The following is a 26,795-nucleotide window of genomic DNA, read 5'->3' as shown; positions in this document are numbered from 1 at the left end:
GTTTAAAGCAGGGTTAGGGTATTAAAAAATATCCCAAACTTTGAACATCTCATGGAGCACTGTTCAATCTATCATCCAAAAATGGAAAGCGTATGGCACAACTGCAAACCTACCAAGACATGGCTGTCCACCTAAACTGACAAGCAAGAAGAGAATCCGGATCAGGCAAGATGATTCAGGTTTCAGGCAAGGAGAGGCAATCAGAGAAGCAGCCAAGAGGCCCATGGTAACTCTGAAGGAGCTACAGCTTAGGTGGGAGAATCTGTCCACAGGACAACTATTAGCAGTGCACTCCACAAATCTGGCCTTTATGGAAGAGTGGAAAGAAGAAAGCCATTGTTGAAAGAAAGTCCAGTTTGCAGTTTGCTAGAAGCTATGTGGGTGACACAGCAAACATGTGGAAGAAGGTGCTCTGGTCAGATTAAACTTTTTGTCCTAAAAGCAAAATGCTATGTGTGGCAGAAAACTAACACTGCACATCACCCTGAGCACACCATCCCCACTGTGAAACATGGTGGGGGCAGCATTATGTTGTGGGGATACTTTCATTCCGCAGGGATGCTGGTCAGAATTGATGGGAAGATGGATGGAGCCAAATACAGGACAATCTTAGAAGAAAACCTGTTATGCTGCATACACACGATCGGACTTTCCAGCAGACTTGGTTCTGCGGACAACCTGCCGGACTTTGCAGCGTAGGTTCCCCGGACTTTCCGAATGAGCAGACTTGCGCACACACAAATGGACTTTCTGGCAGACAAGGTCCAACGGACTATCCGTCGGACTTTTGGCGGAGGTCCGACGGACTTTCAAAATGAACAGACTTGCCCACACATGGACTAAAGTCCGTTCATTTTGAACGTGACTCCAGGTACGACGGGACTAGAGAAGGAAGTCAATCTCGCCGCTTTCAAAATTCATACCAGACCCTTACCCAAGCACGCAGTCTGGACGGTCAGGAAAGGGGGTGGGGACGAGCGAGCACCACCCCCTAACCGTACCAGGCTGCATGCCTTTAACATGGGGCGTGGGTGCTTTGGGGAAAGGTGCGCCCTGCGGCCCCCTCACCCCAAAGCACCTTGTCCCCATGTTTATGAGGACAAGGGCCTCTTCCCGACAACCCTGGCTGTTGGTTGTCAGGATCTGCGGGTGGGGGGCTTATCGAAATCCGGGAGCCCCCTTTTATAAGAGGGCCCTGAGATCCCAGCCCCCCACCCTATGTGAATGAGTATGGGATACATCGTACCCCTACCCATTCACCTGGGGGAAAAAGTGTAAAAAAAAAACACACTACACAGGTTTGTAAAGTAGTTTATTAGACGGCTCCGGGGGTCTTCTTCCGACTTCGAGGGTCTTCTTCTGATTTCTCTGCACTTTCTGGTTCTTCTCGCCGGGCTCCTCCACTATCTTCTGCTCTTTTGCCGCTCTTTTGCTAGCGGAGGAGCCTGGCTTTCTCCTTTGCCGTCTTCTTCTTCTTCCTTTTTCTGTTCTTTCCATGTTGACACGACACTGTCTCCCACTGTAATGCCGTGGACACGGTGCGCAGCAATTTACATAAGCATAAGGGCCGTGATCACCAGGTGATATCACAGTCCTGGGGCATGCTGAGAACCAGGCTCATGCTGGAAACTGGAGTGGAGGTTCACCTGCCGGCAGGACAACGACCCTAAACATACAGCCAGAGCTACAATGGAATGATTTGGAACAGAGCATATTCATGTGTTAGAATGGCCCAGTCAAAGTCCATTATTTGCACTTACAAGGCAAGGGTAGAGGAGAGCCGATCGGCTGCTCTCCTGAGGGGGAGGGTCTGTGCTGATAATCAACACATTGAGCTCTGTTTCTGATAACTAAATGATAAAAACTTTGTTTCGGTACAGTGATGCATGACCGTGCAATTGTCATTAAAATGCAACAACACTGAAAGCTGAAAATTGGCCTGGGCAGGAAAGTGCCCTGTGTTGAAGTGGTCAATATATTTGCCTAAAGTAGCGTAATTTTTAAGTATATACCAATGTTTTTGGAGAATTTGAGAAAGAACAAAATCTTGGTGGTTGTATATAGCAATGAGTCAAACAGATTCAGACTGATTTTGTCCTATATTTGAACAGGAGATGTTCTCCAGATACTTTATACACACTGTTGAATGTTTTACATAAAAGGGTTCACGTACAGTACTCTATACTGCGTTCTGAAGTAAGTTCACAACAATGAAGCTGGATGCTCTTTTTGGCTGGAAATCTGTAACACCCTTCATTTTTCATTTATATGATATATACATCTTTTCATCTAGGAGTGCTGACTTTTTTTACCATCCGCACTGTGGTGTTTGTGCCTGGTGTGCTCATAAAAAAAAAGAAAAAAAAGTTGAGAATAGCAGATCCTCACAGTAACCTTCTAAAGAGACACGGGGTTAAAGAATAATATTATACTTTATTGAAAACAATGTAGCAATGAGTAACATTAAGATAAAAATACCATACTACCACCAGTGCAAAAGATTAAAAAGACCACACTGTCAAAGTGGATACAAAGAGCTGCTAGCAGCACACCTCAATCATGCATGTCCATTCACACCACCAGGACATGGGGAAAAATATTGAACTTCAGTGTAGGTGAACAATATAAAGCACAGATTGCAAATGCGTAGTCACTGCTGAAAAACCACATGTAAGTTGCTGTTCATGGACCTGTCATTGAATGGTCACCCCAAGGACAGGAAGTGCCTGTAATTCAAGGTGGGTGTCATGGTTATGCAGTGATCTTCCTGGTTGCTTACCTCCCCTCATGTGTTCAGGCTAAGAGGCCAGCCACTTCCACCTGGTGGTTTTTATAACCTCTCCTCTAAGCATGGCTCCACCCCAGGCCCTATCAGGGAACCTTTATTAACCTGTGCACTGCAGGCCAACAGGGCTGATCAACCATTGTGTATTCCTTTGTGTGTTCAGCTTCCTGTTTCCTGCCGTGTGCTCTTCTGTTGTTCCGTTACAGACTTTGGCGTGTCTTTGACTATCCCTGTTTGCCTGTGATCCTGACCTTTTGGCGTGTCCCTGTCTAATTCTGTCTGCTTGTGGCCCCAACCTTGGCTTTGTCCCTCACCATCCCTATCCTCCTGTTGCCTACTGTGGGTGTGAGCTGGGGGACCCTGGGGGTCGCGACCTGGAGCCAGTTGCAGCCAAGTCCACCCTCACCACTCGAGGCTCTGGTGAACACCTGCTGGCTCTTAGACTCCGCGCCCCAGGGAATCTTATGCTCTAACCCCGGTGGGACCTGTCTCCCGTCCGCAGCAGTCAGCCGTAGGGTCCACAACCTTGCGGTGCACTCCTGATCCCTACGGTGTGCATCTGTCACCTCCCCTCAAGGTGACCTGACAGTTTGATCAGCCATGGACCCGGCTGACGTGCCGCTTCCTGCAGATGATCCATTGCAGAGCTTAGTTCGCAGACTTGAGACCCAAGAATCGCATCAGACCCAGGTGATGCGATTCCTTCAAGATCTGGCTTCCCGTTTCGAGCAGCTACAGGCTTCCTTGGGAACCCCGAACCTGCAGCCTCAAGTACAGTCAGCAGCTGCACCTATCGCACCAGTTGCATCCACGCATGCATTATTACTGCCAGCTCCGTCCCGTTTCTCTGGGGACTCCAAGGCTTGCAGGGGGTTCCTTAGCCAGTCCACAATTCATTTTGAACTTCAGCCCCAAAACTTCCTGTCCGATCGGACAAAAGTAGCATATATCATATCCCTCCTGTCCGGCGAGGCGCTAGCTTGGGCTGCCCCTCTGTGGAAACTGAATGATCCAGTGGTTTCTAGCCTGTCTGATTTCTTGAAACTTTTTCGGAATATCTTCGAGGAACCGGGTTGTGTCTCCTCAGCGGCTAGCGCTCTTTTACGTCTCCGTCAAGAGTCTGCGTCTGTGTGACAGTATGCTCTTCAGTTCCGTATCCTCACAGCTGAATTGAGCTGGAATAATGAGGCCCTAGTTGCAACCTTTTTACATGGCCTCTCTGATAGAGTGAAGGATGAATTAGCAGGAAGATCCCTTCCTGCTGATCTGGACAGTGTCATCACCTTGTGTAACCAGATCGATATTCACTTTCAGGAGAGGGCCCTGGAAAAAAGATGCCAGCACTCCCCGTTCTTTAGGCAGCCTGAGCCCCCAGTCCCTTCTCTTCGATCCGAGGAGCCCCCCCTGCCTACCGAGGAACCTATGTAGTTGGGCTGGACTAAGTTGTCTCCCGAAGAACGCGCTAGGCACAGAACTCTGGGCCTATGCCTCTATTGTGGGGCCAAAGGTAATTTCCGTGACACTTGTTCTCTTCGTCTGGAAAAACTCTCAGGGCTAATACATCTGGAAGGTGGAGTATTAGACCCTGAAATATCACCTTCACCCTTTCGTCTTCTCCTTTCTGTGTTGCTTCATGTAGGTGCTTCCTCTCGTTCAGTCTCAGCACATCTGGATTCCGGAGCCGCTGCCAATTTCATGGATTGGGAAACTGCATCCTCCATGAGACTTACCCTTTTACCCCTTACAACACCATTGGTGGTCTTGACGATTGATGGCACGGTTCTACCAGGGGGCCCTATCCGCTTCCAGACTCTTCCTGTTAAGATGTCAGTAGGGACACTCCACCAGGAGTGGATATCCTTCCTTGTCTTACCTAAGGCTTCATCTCCTATCATATTAGGTCTTCCTTGGTTACGGCTCCATTCTCCACACATTGACTGGTCTGCTGGACAGATCCTGGCTTGGGGTTCCTCCTGTTCCTCTTCCTGCCTACTCAAGGGTACCCCAAAGCAGAAACTTCCTGTTACCACCATCCCAGTATCTTCTGCTCTTCCCGCTGTATATAGCGATCTCTGGGATGCGTCCTGCAATAGTCGGACTGATGCACTCTCTAGGTCATGTGGTACTCTGGATGAGGGGCCCACCTATGAACCTGAGTCGATCATTCACTCCAGTTCACATAACCATTTACCTTTTGCCTGTCCCTAATCTCCCTTGGACGCACAGCCAGGCTAATTTGTCTGCAAGTTCCACAGTTGCTATGCTCTGTGATGCGATTGAGATGGTCGCTACACCTGACAATACTATTCAGTCGACCTCTGCACCAGTTATGCCAGTCCAGCCCATGCCCAATGAGCTTCCTGCTTCTTGTTCAGCACCTTCGGTGACCTGGCCTCACCCTACTGCTACTATGTCCGTTAAAACCCGTTTAAGAGGCTAAATCCATCCTTTGGATAGAATACCTCATTCGGCCAGGAGGGATTTTCAATCTTTTTCTCAGGGTTCTCTGCATTCTGTTGGTGTTGCAGCTATCCAGCTTGACTCTTGTGACATGTCACCTTCTAACCAACCTGACCTCAGGGATCCACTGACCTCTGCCCAGTCTGATGGTCCTGTTATGGATGCCCAGCTCATCTTTATGGGTGTGGGGGACCCTGCTCAGACTCCTGATCTTCTCATGCCCTTACCCATTCCTAAAAAGCCTTTAGTCCTCTAGTCCTCTTGTCCTCTCCCTACCTCGGTTTCGGTCTCTGAGGATAATCTAAATACGAGGTTGGTCAAGTTTTAGATTCCCGGCTCCGTAAAGGCATTCTTCAGTACCTCGTACTTTGGAAAGGGTTGGGTCCTGAGGAGAGGTCTTGGATCACTGCATCTGAGGTCTTTGCTCCTCGTCTGTTGAGGAGGTTCCATCTGGAGTTTCCCTTTAAGCCTGGACCCAGGCGGGGGAGGGGGAGGCCTCGTAAGTGGGAGGGTACTGTCATGGTTATGCAGTGATCTTCCTGGTTGCTTACCTCCCCTCATGTGTTCAGACTAAGAGGCCAGCCACTTCCACCTCTAAGCATGGCTCCACCCCAGGCCCTATCAGGGAACCTTTATTAACCTGTGCACTGCAGGCCAACAGGGCTGATCAACCATTGTGTATTCCTTCGTGTGTTCAGCTTCCTGTTTCCTGCCGTGTGCTCTTCTGTTGTTCCGTTACCGACTTTGGCGTGTCTTTGACTATCCCTGTTTGCCTGTGATCCTGACCTTTTTGGCGTGTCCCTGTCTATTTCTGTCTGCTTGTGGCCCCAACCTTGGCTTTGTCCCTCACCATCCCTATCCTCCTGTTGCATACTGTGGATGTGAGCTGGGGGACCCTGGGGGTTGCGACCTGGAGCCAGTTGTAGCCAAGTCCATCCTCACCACTCGAGGCTCTGGTGAACACCTGCTGGCTTTTAGACTCCGCGCCCCAGGGAATCTTATGCTCTAACCCCGATGGGACCTGTCTCCCGTCCGCAGCAGTCAGCCGTAGGGTCCACAACCTTGCGGTGCACTCCTGATCCCTGCGGTGTGCATCTGTCACCTCGCCTCAAGGTGACCTGACAGTGGGTGTGACAGAAAGTTGAAACCTGGATGGATCACTGCTGCAGGATCGGCAATGTAGCTGTACAATAAAAGATCTGGAACTGTACTGAGGTAGAAAATGCATCCAATGATTCCTCCACAAAGAGACTCAGCTGGAACCCAGAATATGGGGCAGATCAGATGTCAGGTGTCAGTAAGTCCACTAAATAAAGACGGGAGGAGATATAATTGAACCATCATTGCCAAACCACGGGAGGTAAGATCTTTACTCACTGTCAGTGAGATGACACCTTTGCTTTCACTGTGTCTGTCAGTCTCATGTTGATGCAGATAGTCCAGCCAAATAATCAGTTTGTTGTTCCCCAGCTAGTATAGATCCATATCCAATGGCTAAAGTATCAGCATGGGTGCCTGTGTAAGCAGCTCTCCGACCATGGTGATGATGTCACGCTGACATGTTTCACCCCCACAAATGAGCGCAAGCTTTTTCAGCGCAAAGAGGGGCACTGGGGGTTGGTGCCTTAAATACCCATTCCTATCATGTTGTACATGTGTATGACCACCAGATGTCCTCAGCACACACTCCTCAAATAAACACTCATCACATCTATAGCACATAAACAGAGTATTTCCTAAATCACAAAGACCAGTTGAATATACACTTCGTAATTGTATATATCTCTAAATAAAGAAAAAGAACCTTAGATAATTAAAAGTTGAAAATAGTAGTAAAGCACACACAAATATGCCAAAAAATAATCTAAACATATATAATAAAGCGACAATGATTAAACAGATAAAACTAACTAGTGTTCACCACCAGGTGTCAAAGGGGCCTAAAAGTATCTAATTTCTTATTGGTTACATTTCTAGAAATGCAGACAGATTGCATTCTGTGTTTAACCCTGTGTTTAACCCATTTGGCATAAGCATACCCAAACACAAAATCTGTGTAGTAACTGAGGTGTATAGTACCACCTAGAATATTTTGTTTTTGTATGGATATGAAAGTACATTGTAGGTCATTTTCCCATTTCTGCATGAACAGCAGTTCTGGTTGTTCCGCTGGGTATTGAGTAGATTGTATGTTTTGGAAAGTACCTTCGTCTCTACAATAGTCTTCTAAGGTTGTCAGGTCATGATTAAATGTACAGGTTCTGGAATTGAGTGGATGAAATGGTGTAGACGGATCGCTTTCCAAAATGGTAGCTGAAAACCCCCAGTGTCACTTGTCAATGATTGGATCGAGGTCCAGTGTTCCTCATCAACGTAGTGTAGTGCGCAATCTTTACCCTCCGTCCATAGTGTTTCGTACTCTGAGTAGTCCAGTCCTTGTGCAAACGCTGGGTTGCCCAGGATAGGGTATAGGGGGGACTGTTTGGAGGACAGGGATGTGTTTTTTATTACTAGCGAGCCTATGTGTAGTGTGGCGCCTATGATAGGGTGTTTTGTCATGTCTGGGGGGAGTCGTTCAAATCACCAGATTGCTCCCTTCAACGGGACACCTGCCTGCGTGCGTTCTACTTGAACCCATAGTTTAGATTGTTCATGTCTGTTCTAGTCAATAATCCTCCCCAGATGCACTGCTTGGTAATAGTGCTTCACGTCGGGAGGGCCAGACCTCCATGATGTTTCGGTAACGTCAGGTAATGTCTGCGTAGTCGAGGTAGTTCGAGTGTGACCAAATACATTTTATGAACATTGAGTGTACTTGTTTGAAATATAGGGGAGGTATCCTAATCGGCAGTGCTTGGAACAGATACAGAAACTTCGGGAGGATGCACATTTTAATGAGGTTGCACTTCCCGAACCAAGAGTGGAGGCCTTTTCCCCATTCCTCGAGCAGTCATTTTGCTTTGGACAGCATTGGCGAAAAAATTCAATTCAAATGTGCATTTCAGATCTTTAGGCATATTGGTTTCTAAATACGTGAAATGTCGGACCATTTAAAGTTAAATTTAGATTGCAGGGGGATCAATTTTTCGGCTGTTATATTAATACCCATAGCTGTGGATTTGTAGAAGTTAATTTTTAGATTAGATAAGTTCCCATATCTCTGGAATTCTTTAATTAGATTTGGGAGAGCAATGGTCGGATTAGTCAGGGAAAACAAAAGATCGTCAGCATATGTAGAGATCTTATACTGGGCTTGATCTATGGTAATTCCTGAGCTATCCGGGTTCCAGCGTATCGTGCATAAGAAGGGTTCCAGTACCAAGGCATAGAGAAGAGGTGATAGGGGGCAGCCCTGCCTGGTACCATTGGAGATGGAAAATGTGTCAGAGAGGACTCCATTAGCTTTGACCTGGGCTGTTGGTATCGAATAGATGTTGGAGATCCAATTAAGCATGTGTCTACCAAGTCCGATGTGTTTCATAGTTAGCAAGGTTGAATAAAGACGCCAGACCATCCAGTTCAACCTGAGTGAGTCTACTCCTATCCCTGTACATTGCACACTCACATTGGTCCCTACCCTCAAGGAGCCCACAATGTAAGGTCCTCATTCATATATTAGGGCCAATTTTGGACAGAAGCCAATTAACCTACCTGCATGTCTTTGGAGTGTGGGAGGAAACTGGAGTACCTGGAGGAAACCCACACAGGCACAGGGAGAACATGCAAACTCCAGGCAGGTAGTGTCGTGTTTGGGATTTGAACCAGCGACCCTTTTTACTTCTAGGTGAGAGTGCTAACCACTACACCACTGTGCCGCCCCAAGTGTTTAAGGACCGAACCCATAAATTCCCAGCTCACCCGATCAAAGGCTTTCTCAGCGTCTGTGCTGAGAAAAACACATGCTGTCTTGGTCACTGATGCTCTGTGTATTAGGTTAATATTCCACTTTCAGTGGACTGCTGATTATACATATAACTTATCGCGGCCATCTGCACAAAATATCTAAATATCGAATATATCTAAAAATATCTTTATATATTTTGTGTTTTTTGCACTGTAGTCTTTATTTACTGTACATTCAGGTTTCTTAATTTATAGGTGGGTACATCACGTACACGTATAGTTTTACTTTTTCCAATTTTATTTACCCTTCTTTCCCTCTCCTTTCCGGGCTATTATCCTATTTATAATAATAAGTACACACACGGCTGACAATGTGGTGTGCATACTAACTGACCCCATTGTCTACAATAAGTATTGTTAAACAAAATTTGGTAATTTCATAGATAGAATAATTAGTCTGGCACAGGTAGCGCCACTAGCCCTATATCAACATTACAAACAGTTATAGAGCCACATACTCCTAACAGAGGCTGGGGAATTAAAGCAACCTGAACCCCCCCTTCCTAAGCGCGGCCATTTATATATATTTTACCTTAGTGGTGTTGTCCCTAGCCTCTATCGTGGGGACAAAACCTACCTGGTCTAAATGTATCAAGTCTGTCATATGTCGGGATAATCTGTTCGCTAGTACTTTAGTAAGGAGCTTGAGATCTATGTTTAGGAGAGATATGGGCCTGTAGCTGCCGCAGGCAGACGGATCCTTTCCTTCTTTTGGTATAAGTGAGATGTGGGCACTCAATGCGTCTCTCTGGATTCTGCCACCATCTGTGAGATTGTTAAAGAGCTTTAGCATGTGTGGGCCTAGAATCGACAGAAAGGTTTGGTAGTATTGGAGGGTGAATCCATCTGGTCCTGACGCTTTGCCCGGTTTCATATTTTTGATGGCGCATTGCAGTTCCATCAATATGATGGGTCCTTCCAATGCAGCTGCACTTTCCTTTTGAGAGTTTGGGAATATTAGATTGGGTAAGGTAGCCCCCTACCGTAGCGCCACTGGGCAGCTGTTTCGGGCGGTTGTACAAGGAGGAATAGTAGGCCCGAAATTCATTGGCAATCTGGAAGGGTAAGACTTTCCTCTGTCCTGAGGGAGAGATAATTTGGGGGATGTATGCATGGAGTCTCTGTTGCCTAACTGTTCTGGCAAGAAGTTTACCGCACTTGTTCCCCAATTTGTATGTGAGTTTCCTACATGTTTGGAGTGCAGCTTTTGCCTGGTATTGTAACAGATCTACTGTTTGTTCTTGCGGAGGGTCAGCAGTTCGTATTCTAGTGATGTTGTCGGGTGTCGTTTGTGTTCCTTTTCCAAGTTTTGTATTTTCTGTAGGAGCAGCAGTAGTTGTTTCTCCCGCTCTCTTTTAATATGTGTCCTGTGCTTAATCAGAACCCGTCTAATCACAGATTTGTGGGCCTTCCAAAGTATCCCAGGGTCGCAGTTGTCTATGTCATTGGTTAAAAAGTATTGCTCTTCTTTTGTGACGTCGGGTCAGTACTGAGGGGGTCTGTAACAGGCTTTCATTTAGTCTCCAGAATTTCGCTTTAGTCATTGATGTCTGTGAAAGAGTAGCGTAGCGTAATAGGCGCGTGGTCTGACCAAGTTATGCTACCTATGCCCGCAGTGTCTACTGCCTCCAGTTGGCCATGTGGTAGCAAGAAAAAGTCAATGCGCGAGTATGTTTTGTGTGGGGGTGAGAAGAACGTGTAGTCTCTCTCCCCTGCTTGTTAAAGCCTCCATACGTCTATCACCCGAGCCTCATGGAGAACGGGTGATGCTTTTAGGCAGGCTGGTGCGCAGGGAGGAGGTACTGGCGGATGTGTCCACCGTTGGCTTCAATGAGACATTTAAATCACCGCCCAAAATCAAATGTCCTTCGACAAAGTCCATCAGGTTGGTCAGTGTATTTTGTATAAAGGTATCTTGTCTGTCATTTGGTGTATAGACCTGTAGCTAGTGTCACCAACACCTCACCTAAGCCCTTTAATAAACACATATTGCCCTTCCGTGTCAATTCTAGTTTTCCCTGCCAGGCGTATGGACACTCCTTTGGATTTGGCTGATATATTTGTGACATTTTTCAGGCATGGCGTTTCTCAGGTACATTTAACCCTTTAGCATTTAGCGAAAAAACAATAACGTGGTCCATCGTGCTCACGTCAAAAGGGTAAAATGGTAAGTATCAGAGAGAGGAGGGGGAAGGGACCTAGTGTAGGTAGAAGAGATGGTAAAGTATAGAAGGGGGAGAGTAGGAGGAGAGAAACAAGGAAAGCTCAAAGGGGAGTAGAGCGGGCAATCGGTTTTGTCGACCGCCCGGTCTAGAGAAAATTGTTAATAAACAATTGTGTGCAAGTTTTTGCAGATAAACACACTCCGGTTATTACCGGGAAGGTGCTTCAACCTAATGGGAATGTGGTTAGACTATGACCACGGGAGCCAACCCAGGTCCGCTCAGCCGACCCGCTCCAAAATATAACTTAGGCATGTAACATAAAAAACATATCAAATAAATGGTCAAGCAAGCAAACAACATCATATACAGTTCACTTATGGATTCAGACCTAACCCGAGTATTATAAACGTAAAACATAAAAACATCTGCAAGCAGCCAATAACACAACCTGAGCTCAGGATGAGCAGTGCTCTTACTATCTCCAAGACTCCTCTGACCAAGATTGTGGTAAAGATGTGTTTCTTTCCATGTCTTCCGGGGGTGTATCGTGAGGTGGGCAGACCTACACAATGCTCTGATATCTTTTGAGTCCACTGTGTGGGAAGACCCATGGCCCAGTCTCCCCCCACCAACACAGAAACCCACTGTTATTCTAACACATTACATGGTTGTGATACATTAGCAGGGGTGTCTGCCCGCTCTAATTATGTAATTTCCTTATGTGCTTGTTCCCGCACGAGATAAGTGGTCTAGATTTTTCTGTCACAGTAGACAGGTTTACTGCTGTTATATGCTTTAGCCACCTCTGTGTCTCCAGCGGGTGTGTCATTCTTGAACCCTGTCCGGTTCTGCAAACCTTAAATCCTTCAGCCGTGGGGACTCAGTGGGGTTTGTATTGTCTCCATCAAACCTATGGATGGCTAGCAAGAGGAAGGGGGGGGGGGGGCGTCCACAAAAAGGTCATAGCAGTTGATTGTTTCAAGTGTCTATTGCACTTGACAGAGGCGTCATAAATGTAATTAGGATTAAGCACCCAAAGTTTCTTCATCCCTGGTCTCCAACAATCCATCCCCACCCACAGTCCCTCACCCAACCCAGGCGGCACACCAATGGTGTAACAGTCGCTATGAAGCATTAAGGCGAAGAAAGGGAAGTTATTGTCTTACTTAGTCTGTGCTCAGAGAGGGAAGGTGTATCTCATATCCCGACGTCAGATGGGCTCCGCAGGCAGGCTGCAGATCGGGGTAAAACAGGAGGTATACCCAGCGGCGGCCGCTGCTAGGTTTCTCTGGTTATTTCCAGAGAGAGAGGTGATGCGGGATCTGTGTCGGCTCTTTTGTGGTCTCAGTGAGCGAGGCCTCCATTGACTTGGTCCTACCAGCCGGGAGACAAATCTCGGAATCAGTTGAAGCCAATCTGGGACGTCCACTGGGGCTGTTTTCAGGAAATCAGAGAGTGCAGCAAGTTCTGAAGGGGATCACAGAGTAAAGAAATGTGATTGCTTCTTAAAAGTCACTGCTATGGGGAAACCCCAACGATAGGTGATGCCAGCTTGTTGGGCAATTTCCAGCACAGGTTTCAGTAGAGCTCTCCGCTGCAAGGTGGCTCTTGAGAGATCCGGCATGATTTGAATGGTAGCTCCATCAAACTCCACATCTCTTACCTCCCATGCTTTCCGCTAGATGATTTCTTTATGTACATATTGGTGGATCTTGCAGATCACATCTTTTGGGCGATTCGGGTCTGTCGATCGGGGTCCCAGAGCCCTGTGGATCCGGTCAAATGACATGGTGGCTGGAAAGTCATTTCCTGCTATGTCTCTGAAGATGGCCAGTGTAGTGGCTGCCAGGTCTTCTGTGCCAGTGGCCTCAGGTAAACCCTGGAGTCTCATGTTGTTTCTCCTGCTACGATCCTCTATTTCTTCTAAATGTAGTTGCTGAATGAGGACTGACATTGCCTGAGTAGCCTGTATGTCCTCCACTTTTTTCAGTCTCCTTTCTAGGTCTGTCACCGTGGCCTCCCCTGCTCCCATGCAATCTGTCAGGGCAGTGATGTCCACACGCACTGCCGCTATATCCCTGCAGTGAGAGGTCTCCAATCTGCTGGCTACAGACAAAGTCAGCCCTGGTCAGTATGGCTTGCAGCAGGGCCCTCAGTTCAGCGTCTGCATTCAGGGTAAGGGGTGTAGGATGGGAGTCAGGCATGCCCTGGGATTCGGAGTGAAACACCGTAGGAGTATCACTTTCTAGGGTGCAGGGGGCCATGGATGTTGTCGATGAGTCGCGCTGTGCTGTACTCACATGTCCGCCGAGTCTCGTGACGTCCGCCATCTTGAGAGCAGGAGATGCGTTCCAGGAGCCGGAATAGTAACGGTATCCTATCCTATCCAACTGGGATCCCAGTTGAAGTCACAGGAAGTGACGTAATGCGTAGGATACTGGAAGTGACGCCTACACCCGAGCGGTACACTCGTAATTTGTTTACTGTGCGACTTATCCGTGTTGGTTTGTGAGTAGCTTTGATCTTTTTAATAAAATTGTTAAATTTTAAAGCCTACTACACTATGGCGGGTTTTATATTTAATCTTTGAGCACCTATGCTGGCCTCATCTATGGAGTATGTATATGAATGGTGACATGATAGAAGTTTGAAGTCCTCTCCATGGTTCCCAGTGTTTTCCCTTAAAGGGCTACATACATGCTGTATACCTTACAGCAGTGAGGTAATTGTTTGGTGTGCCTAGTGAACACACGGACATCACTGAAGTGGACAAAGTTCTTCTTGCACTGTGAATGCACAATTGCACTTTATATTTGGACTGTTCATGATATTTTCACTATATCACTCACCATTGGACTACCCCATTTTCAAAATTAATATTGTTTGTTATTAGCAATTTTATATGCACCTCAGCACTTTAGTTTGTTTGATCACTGGCTTTACCACAGCACAAGTAAAATTTTGCTGGTTACACAGCACGAGTGGAATTTTTTCTGTTTACACATCAATCATTTTGTGGTTTATTACGCTACCTATATGATATTTTTATTTATTCATTACTATGCATTTGAGCACTTTATTTGATAGTTTGTGATAAGATTCCTTTGCTTTACATTATCCAAATTAGGTTTTTATTTTGTGGGATATATTTTTTCCATTTCTTTTATTGTATTCGTGGGAGTGCAGCACCTATTTTATCACTAAATTTAAATCATTGTAGGATACTGGGGATTTCTCCAGGTATTTTCTATTAGTTTTGTATCACTATATTGCGGTCACTGAGCACATATACAGTATCTCACAAAAGTGAAGTACACCCCTCACATTTTTGTAAATATTTTATTATATTTTTCATGTGACAGGACTAAAGAAATGACACTTTGCTACAATGTAGTGTACAGCTTGTATAACAGTGTAAATTAGCTGTTCCCTAAAAATTACTCAACACACAGCCATTAATGTCTAAACCACTGCCAACAAAAGTGAGTACACCCCCTAATTGAAAATGTCCAAATTGGGCCCAATTGGCCATTTCCCCTCCCCGGTGTCATGTGACTAATAAATGTTACAAGGTCTCAGGTGTGAATTGGGAGCAGGTGTGTTAAATTTGGTGTTATCGCTCTCACTCTCTCATACTAGTCACTGGAAGTTCAACATGTCACCTCATAGAAAATAACTCTGCTCTACATAAAGATGGCCTAGGCTATAATAAGATTGCCAAGACCCTGAAACTGAGCTGCAGCACAGTGGTTTAGCAGGACAGGTTCCACTCAGGAACAGGCCTTGCCATGGTCATCCAAAGAAGTTGAGTACACATGCTCAGAGTTATATCCAGAGGTTGTCTTTGGGAAATAGACATATGGGTGATGTCAGCATTGCTGCAGAGGTTAAAGGGGTGGGGGGGTCAGCCTGTCAGTGCTCAGACCATACCCCACACACTGCATCAAATTGGTTTGCATGACTGTTGGCCAAGAAGAAAGCCTCTTCTAAAGATGATGCACAAGAAAGCCAGAAGAAAGTTTGCTGATGACAAGCAGACTAAGGATATGGATTACTGGAACCATGTCCTGTGGTCTGATGAGACCGATATAAAGGTATTTGGTACAGATGGTGTCAAGCGTCTGTGGCGGCAACCAGGTGAGGAGTACAAAGACAAATGTGTCTTGCCTACAGTCAAGCATGGTGGGAGTGTCATGGTCTGGGGCTGCATGAGCGCTGCTGGCACTTGGGAGCTACAGGTCATTGAGGGAACCATGAATGCCAACATGTACTGTGACATACTGAAGCATAGCATGATTCCCTCTCTATGGAGACTGGGCCGCAGGACAGTATTCCAACATAATGACCCCAAACACACCTCAAGAATGCCTTGATAAAGAAGCTGAGGGTAAAGGTGGTGGACTGGCCAAGCATATCTCTAGACCTAACCCCTATTGAGCATCTATGGGGTGTCCTCAAATGGTAGGTGTAGGAGTGCAAGGTCTCTAACATCCACCAACTCTGTGATGTCATTGTGGAGGAGTGGAAGAGGATCCAGCGACAACCTGTGAAGCTCTGTTGAACTCCATGCCCAAGAGGGTTAAGGCAGTGCTGGAAAATTAATGGTGAACATACAAAATATTTACACTTCGGGCCCAATTTGGGCATTTTTACTTAGGGGTGTATTCACTTTTGTTGCCAGCCATTTAGACATTAATGGCTGTGTGTTGAATTATTTTGAGGGGACAGCACATTTACACTGTTCTAAAAGCTGTAGACTCACTACTTTACTTTGTAGCAAAGTCTAACTTCTTCAGTGTTGTCACATGAAAACATATAGTAAAATAAAATCACTGCTCCCAAAAAAACGGCCATTTCAAAAAAAAATGTTGCATTGATACATGTCCCAAACAATTTTTATTACAATAGCTTACATATAAGCCTTTAAAATGAGCACTTTTGATTTTTCATGTTAGTGTCCCATACACTTTAACGGTGTTCCGGCGGCTTTTGTATTTGCCCCAAACACCGCATTATGTTCGGTGTTCGTCCGAACATCCGAACAACCAAAGTTCAGCCCGAACCGTTCGCCCATCCCTAATCATCACTACATGTGACTGATGATGACCTCACTAACCAGCAGAAATACCAGAGACAGTCCAGGCACCCAGCGATACACCCTGGCTCCTTGAAGTACTACCACTACCCCTCTTCCCCAGTGCAATTGGTGTCTGCCCTGCTACATGCTTCATGTGACACCGCTGTGGCTGAGTGTTCTTACATTACATTACATCGAGGACCATAGCAATTATTATAGTCTGGAGCATCCACCATAAGCAACATTTTATATTTATACTGATAATATAAAAGAATTTCATAATGTTATTTGCCAATATGTTGCATTACGATTATTCATCATTTTTAAATCAGGGTACCTAATCATTCCTCTATAATCCACCAAAATCCTATTTCCATCTCCCCAAATCCACAGACAAAATTACATAAGATGAAATGGGTAATAAAAGCTTTCCATAAACTGCAGTAACATTTTTTTATTCGGTAGAGCAATGTTCTTCTACACAAGAGGTAGATAATAAAATAAGATGAATGATCAAGCATATCGGCATAATCCTGAAAATATAATGTTTTCTTCATGACTAGTTTTTATCCATAATTGTCATTGCCTTGCACACCAATATATTATTTAATAACTATATCATTTTTTTTCTAGATAAGTGAGATTGTTGGATTTGATATCGCCCCAGAACCCAATACATCTCTCATTAACATGTTGGAGTATGGATTGTCCAAATTCATAGATAAGTAAGTTTTTCTTAAATTATTTTGTATAAAAACAAGCCTCACTGGGTTGTTTTGCAATTATTGCTTCCTATGACTGCTACAATCTGACGAATGATGTTTAAGAAGGTGTTTGCACATGTACAGTATCTCACAAAAGTTTTTTGTAAATATTTTATTATATCTTTTCATGTGACAACACTGGAGAAATTACCAAAGAGAAGGAATAGGGCAAGCGGGATTTTAAAGGTACCAAACATTTAAGTAAATAGTCAATCTAGAAAAAATATAAAATTTATTTAAACAATTCTTTAACATCACAATAAACAATTGCAACAATCTCTGTATCATTTCTTTCAACATGTACAACAACTTGTTACTCTACATGTTTCGCTAAAACGAGCTTCCTCTGGAGTTATTTGGAAGTGTCGCATGAAGTAAAATATACTATAAGAGAGAAACTTGTAAATGATTATGAATAATCAAAAATTGTACAGAGTTGCATTTTATATGACATGAGTGCCTACCAGATGCTTGTATTCATGAAATATTGATTGTAATTCACAACAAAGAGTCTGGGTTTACAAAATGAGAGGACCTTTGGTAACCAGAGAGGATAAATTTAAATGTTTATATAAAGAAGCCAGGGCATTTACCTCAATTCTAATTATTGAGATAGATGGAACCAATTTTGTTTTCCATCTCTAAATTGAAGGATTGATCCAAAAAAGAGGTAAGAGAGACCAGGGAACTAGAGATGGAAAATACCGCCCTTTGTTTCTCTCTTTACAACACCCTGAGACACATCCGTGGTGGGTCTACTAGAGGTGATTTGCTGCTGGAGACAGAAACCTGGATTCCTTCTAATGAATAGAAAATAATTTTGTTTGTTTGGATGTTAATTTTATCTATGTAAAAGTTGAACCAGCTCCTGAATTCTCATCTGTAGTGGGTGATTAATTTGAGAGTCAACTGATTAATGAGGGTGGAGAAAAGCAGGAACAACCATGGGATCAGGTGGCAATTATAGATCTCCCAGAGATGTGCAAATCAGATCTGTCTCCTAGCTCCAAGAGTCGATCAGTGGACATCCAGAGCAATCAAACCCACGTATTAAAATGGCTTAAAGCGGTAGTAAACCCTCAAATTTTTTTTTTTTTAAACCTGCAAAGCAAAAGGCATAATGAGCTAGTATGCACCGCATACTAGCTCATTATGAAATACTTGCCTTCGAACGAGGCCCCGACATCTGGCCCGATCCCCGCCGAGGGAGCTGACATGCTCCCTCAGCGTTTCTTCCAGGTATCGCGGCTCCGGCGCTGTGAGTGGCCGGAGCCGCGATATCGTCACTCCCGCACATGCGCGCGGGAGATTTCATTCCGGCCGGTCGGCCACTGCCGGATTTTCAGGCCGAGAATCCCCTTGTGAGCATGCGCCGCTGCATTCAGCGGCGCATACCGAGGAGAATATCTCCTAAACCGTACAGGTTTAGGAGATATTTTTTTTACCTACAGGTAAGCCTTATTATAGGCTTTCCTGTAGGTAAAAGTTAAAAAATTTAGTTTACAACCACTTTAATAAAGGAGCAAGTTGTGAGAAATACTTACTATGGTGGAAGAGGTCTCCAATTAAGTTGCTGAAGGAGAAAGAGAGAGAGACAGCAAAGCAATCTCTCTAACTCGTAGTGCTTCCCTGTCAGTATGTGGTGTGCAAGTGACCAGCATTCCGTATAGCCAATACCTACGGCTAAAACAAAATTGCAGAAGAGAAATTGACTTTGAAAAAGAAACTAAGGTGTTAAAACTTCGCAGGGCATACCCTGCGATTTTATTCATGGCAATTTTTGAGCATAATCATTTACAATTGTTGTTTCTCTGATAGTTATAGTTTTACTTCATGCGACACTTCCAAATAACTCCTGAGGAAGCTTGTTTGAGCGAAACATGTAGAGTAAGAAGTTTGTTGTTCATGTTGAAAGAAATTATACTAGATTCTTGCAAATGTTTTTTGCAATTTTAAAGATTTGTTTAAATAAAATGTATATTTTTCTAGTTTGACTATTTACTTCAATTTTTGATACCTTTAAAGTCCCGCTTGCCCTTTTCCTTCTCTTTGTTTAAAATGGGATGTGCTACCGAACTGTGATCTCTTGTTACCCAGTTCTTCATTATTTACTGAAGAAATTACACTTGGCTACAATGTAAAGTATTAAGTGTACAGCGTATAACAGTGTAAATTTGCTGTCCCCTCAAAATAACTCAACACACAGCCATTCATTTCTAAACCGCTATTTCTAAATATCCAGAGGCTGTCTTTGGGAAATAGATGTATGAGTGCTGCCAGCATTGCTGGAGAGGTTGAAGGGGTGAGGGCTCAGACCATACGCCGCACACTGCATCAAATTGGTCTGCATTACTGTCGTCCCATAAGGAATCCTCTCCTGAAGATGATGCAGAAGAAAGCCTGCAGTTTGCTGAAGACAAGCAGACTAAGGACATGTATTATTGGAACCATGTCCTGTGGTCTGATGAGACCAAGATAAACTTATTTGGTTTAGATGGTGTCAAGCATGTGTGGTGACAACCAGGGGAGAAGTACAGACAAGTGTGTTTTGCCTACGGTCAAGCATGGTGGTGGAGCTACAATTCATTGAAGGAACCATGAGTGTCAACATGTACTGTGACATACTGAAGCATAGCATGATCCGCTCGCTTCGGAGACTGGGCCCCAGGGCAGTATTCCAACATAAATACCCCAAACACACCTCCAATATGACCATTGCCTTGCTGAAGAAGCTGAGGGTAAAGGTGATGGACTGGCCAAGCATGTCTCCAGACCTAAACCCTATTGGGCATCTGTGGGGCATCCTCAAATGGAAGATGGAGGAGCGCAAGGTCTCTAACATTTAGCAGCTCTGTGATGTTGTCATGGAGGAGTGGAAGAGGACTCCAGTGGCAACCTGTGAAGCTCTGGTGAACTCAATGCTCAAGAGAATTAAGGCTGTGATGGAAATAATGGTGGTCACACACAATATTGACACTTTGGGTCCAAATGGACATTTTCACTCTGACTGTACTCACTTTTGTTGCCAGACATTAATGGTTGTGTGTTGAGTTATTTTGAGGGGACAGCAAATTTACACTGTTATACAAACTGTACACTCAATAATTTACGTTGTAAACATTGGAAGTGGAAGCCGGTACCTGTCAAAATTAGGTACCCACTCCCCCCCCCCTATAAAAAATTACATGCCAAATGTGGCATAGGAGGGGGGCTTAAAGCGAAACTTCCCCTTTTGGGTGCAGCTCCGCTTTAAATCTGCTAACAAGGCACACAGGGTGCAAACTGGATGGGTCTTCTCATTTTACAGGATTAAAAAAATATATATTTATCTTCAAGAAACACTGATTTCTTTACATACCAATGCCAATAGCCAAAGCCAATAGCTAATGATTTTTGCCCACTTCCTTCAAAGCGGACTATGGTCCAAAAGTTATTTTTGTTGGAATATTGTTTTAAAAGTTGCCAAAGTGATCCAGATTATCTTGATTGTTTAGTATCCAAGTAAATAGTGAGCAAGAGCTGATATTGCCGTGTATGGTCATCATTAGTTACTTATATGGAGGGGAGAACGATTCTTAAGTAAACAGCCAGTGAAGATGGCCTGTGCCAATTCATGAGGCATCTTCGATCCAAGATAGTGATGTTTTCCCTGAGAGTTTCATTTGAGTTCATTCTGTTCTCACCTGACAGATTTCTATAATTTCCTGTTAACTAAAATTTGATTGACAGTTAATTCTGGACGGTGAAAACTGCAGAAGTAACCAGGGGAAGAAATACCAACCAAAGAATCTTCTCACTGATCGATCTATATAGCTAGACTGCAAAGTAAATACATAGCATACAGCTATCATAACCCATACGCTAATTTAAATTCAGGGTACTGTGGAAATGCAGAATAGTTTGCACATACTGACAGTTGTAGTTTTTGCCTGTCAGAATCATTGCTTTTTTAAAGGATCACTTAAAAATAAAATAATAATAATATTTTTACGTCAGGCTTTTACAGGCTCTCACTACAGCTGTCTGCCCGAATATCCTTTACGGTAGACAGTTACTGTAGATTATGAAGAATAAATTAACCACTTGCCGACCAGCCCCCTTCATTACACAACGGCAGGTTGGCTCTATTGTACCAATTGCTGTAGCTGTACGTTGGTTCGTGCAATAGATACAGTGAGTGCACGGCGCCAGAGCCGATGCTCATTACCTGCAGGCAGCGATGTCCGCTGGCCACCCGCGATCGCTCCACAGAGAACCAGCCTGGGGATCTGTCAATGTAAACAAACAGATCCCGCTCTGACGGGGGAGTAGAGAGAGATCATCTGTAATAGTAATCAGGAACAGCGATCTCTCTCTTTCTCTTGACTATACACTCCCCCCACAGTTAAAAACACCTCCCGGGAACACATTTAACCCCTTGATCTCCACTAGTATTAAGCCCTTTCCTGCCAGTGTCATTTATACAGTAATCTGTGCATTTTTATAGCACTGGTCGCTTTATAAATGTCACTGGTCCCAAAAAAGTGTCAAAAGTGTCTGATCTGTCCGCTGCAATGTTCCAGTCCCGCTAAAAATCGCTGATCAGCGCCATTACTAATAAAAATTATAAAAATGGCATAAATCTATCCCTTATTTTGTAGACACTATAACTTTTGCGCAAAGCAATTAATATCCACTTATTGCGATTTTATTTTTACCAAAAAAATAATTTCTTCCTCGGTTTAGACCAACATGTATTCTTCTAATACATGTTGGTCTAAACTGAGGAAGAAATGATTTTTTTTATATTTTTTGGGGGGATATTTATTATAGCAAAAAGTAAACAATCTTGCTTTTTTTGCAAAATTGTCACTTTTTTTGTTTATAGTGCAATAAATAAAACCGCAGAGGTGATCAAATGCCACCAAAAGAAAGCTCTATTTGTGGGAAAAAAAAGGGCACACATTTTGTTTGGGTCCAGCATCGCACAACCGCACAATTGTCAGTTAACCAGTTCCCGACCGGCACGCGCCAATGTACGTCGGCAGAATGGCACTGGCAGGCATATTGGCGTACAGGTACGTCAATTTTTAAATGCCGCCCTGCCATCGCGTGCGCGGCGGCATGCTTGCGTGACGGTTGGGACCCTCGTGAGTCCGGTCGCCACGGGGATACCCACGATCGTCTCAGGGGGCGGCTGAACGGGGAGATGCCGTTGTAAACAGCATCTCCCCGTTCTGCCTAGCAACAAGTGATGCTGATCTCTGCTCCATGTGATTGGAGCAGAGATCAGTGTTCACTAACACAAAGCCCAGCCCCCCACAGTTAGTAACATGCCCCTAGGAACACTTAACCCCTACACTGGTTAACCCCTTCACTGCCAGCGTCATTTACACAGGAATCAATGCATTTGTATAGCATTGATTGCTGTATAAATGACAATGGTCCCAAAAATGTGTAAAAAATGTCCTATGTGTCTGTCACAATGTCGCAGTCACAATAAAAATCGCTGATCGCCGCCATTACTAGAAAAAAAAATTATTAATAAAAATGCCATAAAACGAATCCCCTATTTTGTAAACGCTATAACTTTTGCACAAACCAATCAATCACTTATTGCGATTATTTTTTATTTTCTTTACCAAAAATATGTAGAAGAATACGTATCGGCCTAAACTGAGGGAAAAAAAAATTTTCTTATATATTTTTGGGGGATATTTATTATAACAAAAAGTAAAAAATTATGTGTTTTTTTTTTCAAAATTGTGGCTCTATTTTTGTTTATAGCGCAAGAAAAAAAAACACAGGGGGGACCAAATACCACAAAAAGAAAGCTCTATTTGTGGGAAAAAAAGGACGTCAATTTTGTTTTGGAGCCACGTCGCACGACCGCGCAATTGTCAGTTAAAGCGACGCAGTGCCGAATCACAAAACGTGGTCTGGTCTTAAGCCAGCAAAATGGTCCAGTCCGAAAGTAGTTAAAGCGGCGCAGTGCAGTATCACAAAAAATGGCCTGGTCATTAAGGGAGCAAATCTTCCAGTCCTTAAGTGGTTAACTACGAGTGCATTCACCAGTGCCCTCACTGAAATCATTGAGAGCTACAAGCTATCTGCTTCAGTGGAAAATTGGGCTTGTAGTTCATTCATTCATTCACGGAACTCTGCGAATGAATGATGCAACTGTGTTTAATGATCTTATATCATTTGTAATTATAGGATGGAGCAGATTGGGGCAGCAGCAAGCAAAGAATACTCCTTAGAAAAAGCAATGGAAAAGATGAAGGCTGAATGGTCTAATATGATCTTTAACTTTGTCCGATATCGAGATACGGTAGGTAACTCAAAATATTCAATACCAGAAGGGTGTGTGACAGATATGATTTTTTTGCAATGCTTTTTAAAAAAAAATGGTAACACATTGTATTTTTGAAATATGTGTGCCTCCCTTTCAGTGATATACCGTATACACAATTTTTTTTACTAAGCATTGTGATCTTTACATTTAAAAGCTGTTATGTACATATCAACCAGTCACACTCATTTGTTCTAGTCTGATTGAAAATAACCACTCTCCCCATTATTTACATTTTTTCATAAATAAGCAACTTTTTTTTAAACCCTGGATTTCATAAAGAGTGTTATAGACACTGTTTAGAAATGTATCTCCCGATATATATGAATTTGTTGCAGAATTATCAGAGACAGAATTTTACATGTGACACAATTTACATGATGCCTCATTTACCTCCACTTTTCTTACCAATGATGTGGCGGTATTTCTTCATACATTTTTTTACAGCCACAGTGTCAGAATAAAAAAATGTCACATGTAAAGCCGCGTACACACGGGCGGACTGTCTGGCCTACTTAGTCCGCCGAAACACATTTCAGCGGACAGTCCGCTCGTGTGTGGGCTTCAGTGGACTTTTTCAGCGTGCAGTCTGGCGGACTAAGTATTTCGGAATTTCCGTAATACTGTCCGTCGGACTCGCATTTCGGCAGACAATCCGCCCGTGTGTGTGCCAGTCCGCCGTACTTTTGAAATGAGCGGACTTTTCCCGCCCGGAAAAAAGTCCGCTCATTTCGAGCGGGTATCCAGGTAGGTGGGGCCCGCGAAGGAGACGTCGCTGGCCCCGCCGCCTGGTATGGACTTAAAGGGGAACTCCAACGCCGAAAAAAATCGGCGTGGGGGTCCCCCCCAAGTCCACAACAGACCCTTGTCTGAGCACGCTACCCGGCCAGCCAGGAAAGGGGGGCGAGCGAGCGCCCCCCCCTCCTGAGCCGTACCAGGCCGCGTGCCCTCAACATGGGGGGGTGCCTTGGGGAAGGGGGGGGCGGCCCCCCACCCCAAAGCACCTTGTCCCCATGTTGATGAGGACAAGGGCCTCTTCCCGACAACCCTGGCCGTTGGTTGTTGGGGTCTGCGGGCGGGGGGCTTATCGGAATCCGGGAGCCCCTTTTAATAAGGGGGCCCCCGGATACCGGCCCCCCACCCTATGTGAATGAGTATGGGGTACAATGTACCCCTACCCATTCACCTGTAAAATAAAAGTACAAAAAAAAACACAACACACGAGATAAAATACTTTATTGCACAGCTCCGGGGGTCTTCCGTCTTCGGGGGTCTTCTCGCCGGACTCCTCCGCTATCTTCTTGTAGCTCTTTTGCTAGCGGAGGAGTCCGGCTTTCTTCCTCGCCGCCGGCCTCTTCTCCCGACTTCGGGGGTTTTGTCCCCCTCTTCGGTTCTTCTGCCAGGCCACCGCGCCTTCTTATAGCTCTTTTACAGGCGGTGGCCCGGTCTTCTGTCGCCGCCATAAAGCCATGTGACACCGCCCCATTGTCCCTATATAAGTGGCCGCGCAGTGCGTCCCTGGCATTCCGGCCGGAGAGATCGTCGAGGCAACATCTCCTGGAGGAGAAGAAGAAGAAGAAGAATGGAAGGCGACGGCGGCGACGGCGGCGACAGAAGACCGGGCCACCGCCTGTAAAAGAGCTATAAGAAGGCGCGGCAGAAGAACCGAAGAGGGGGACAAGACCCCCGAAGTCGGGAGAAGAGGCCGGCGGCGAGGAAGAAAGCCAGACTCCTCCGCTAGCAAAAGAGCTACAAGAAGATAGCGGAGGAGTCCGGCGAGAAGACCCCCGAAGACGGAAGACCCCCGGAGCTGTGCAATAAAGTATTTTATCTCGTGTGTTGTGTTTTTTTTTGTACTTTTATTTTACAGGTGAATGGGTAGGGGTACATTGTACCCCATACTCATTCACATAGGGTGGGGGGCCGGTATCCGGGGGCCCCCTTATTAAAGGGGGCTCCCGGATTCCGATAAGCCCCCCGCCCGCAGACCCCGACAACCAACGGCCAGGGTTGTCGGGAAGAGGCCCTTGTCCTCATCAACATGGGGACAAGGTGCTTTGGGGTGGGGGGGCCGCGCGGCCCCCCCTTCCCCAAGGCACCCCCCCATGTTGAGGGCATGCGGCCTGGTACGGCTCGGGGGGGGGGGGCGCTCGCTCGCCCCCCTTTCCTGGCCGGCCGGGTAGCGTGCTCGGACAAGGGTCTGTTGTGGACTTGGGGGGGACCCCCACGCCGATTTTTTTCAGCGTTGGGGTTCCCCTTTAAGTCCATACCAGGCGGCGGGGCCAGCGACGTCTCCTTCGCGGGCCCCGCCTACCTGGAGACGCGCTCGAAATGAGCGGACTTTCCTCCGCGTGTGTGGGCGAGTCCGTTCATTTCAAAAGTAGGCCGGATAGTATGGCGGACTTAGTACGCCGTATTAGTCCGCTCAAAAAGTGGTGTGTGTGGTCAAGTCCGTTCATTCGAAAGTATGACGGACTGTCCGTCAGATTGTCTGACGGACTAAGTTGGCCAGACAGTCCGCCCCGTGTGTACGTGGCTTAAGAACTGCATTTGATGCGCGCATCAAAAATACCAACAAAACTGCCCCGCAGCTTTTATTAATTTGGGGCAAAACTTTCTAATATGGCCATGAGGCCAGAAAAGCTTTATTGAATCGTCCCCAACATCTTCATTTTTTTTTTCTTTTTGTAGCACTACAGGCAGGCAGAGATTTCACTGTGAAATTTTAAAAGTAATAATCTGCGCTTACTGTTAAAATTTTTTTTAGAAAAATAAGCCTTAGACCCATTTCACACTTGAAAAAGTGTAAAAGGCGCCTGAAAACCACCTCCTATTCATTCCAGTGTGTCTTCTCACACTGGGGCGGTGCGCTTGCAGAATGTTCCAAAAAGTCCTGCAAGCAGCATCTTTGGGGTGGGTTGGGAGCACTGTATTTATCTCTCTGAAAACACCCTGCCCATTAGTATGAATGGGCAGCATGTTTGAATTGCCTTAAAAGCAGTTCAAAAGCACCACAAAACTGGAGTTTTTAATCCTTTTTTGGGTTAAAAGGGCCCTGCTAGTGGCCAAAAAAGGTGCAAAAGCGGGGCTTAAACAGCATTAAAGCGGGGAAAAAATTAGCTGGCGCTTTCTGTGTGAAAGTAGCCTTAGAAAGCTGCACTTATAAATATGTGAGCACAGACCTACTGTATATGGAAAACTAAAAGAAAAACTGTTGTGCTATCATTTTAAGAATGTCAGTGAAGAACAATTCACAATAGCAAATTTAATATATGAAACATACTCCTACCACCAATATAACTTAGTGCAG

The 26,795-nt window shown here is 45.1% G+C and overlaps 1 protein-coding gene across 1 annotated transcript in view; it reads left to right on the top strand.

Moving 5' to 3' along the window:
- DNAH3 (dynein axonemal heavy chain 3) overlaps nt 1–26,795 on the top strand; it is a 730,495-nt gene that overhangs the window by 312,319 nt on the left and 391,381 nt on the right. The window contains exons 19-20 of the mRNA XM_077448990.1: nt 17,024–17,115; nt 23,350–23,464. Coding sequence (XP_077305116.1) covers nt 17,024–17,115; nt 23,350–23,464 — 207 coding nt within the window. The remainder of the gene's footprint in view (nt 1–17,023; nt 17,116–23,349; nt 23,465–26,795) is intronic.

This window comes from Lithobates pipiens, unplaced genomic scaffold (genome assembly GCF_037356315.1).
Source record: "Lithobates pipiens isolate NorthernLeopardFrog02 unplaced genomic scaffold, aLitPip1_a1.2 Scaffold_22, whole genome shotgun sequence".
Taxonomy (NCBI): domain Eukaryota; kingdom Metazoa; phylum Chordata; class Amphibia; order Anura; family Ranidae; genus Lithobates; species Lithobates pipiens.
The sequence above is the reverse complement of the archived record's forward strand: the minus strand, read 5'-3'. Positions and strand labels throughout refer to the sequence as shown.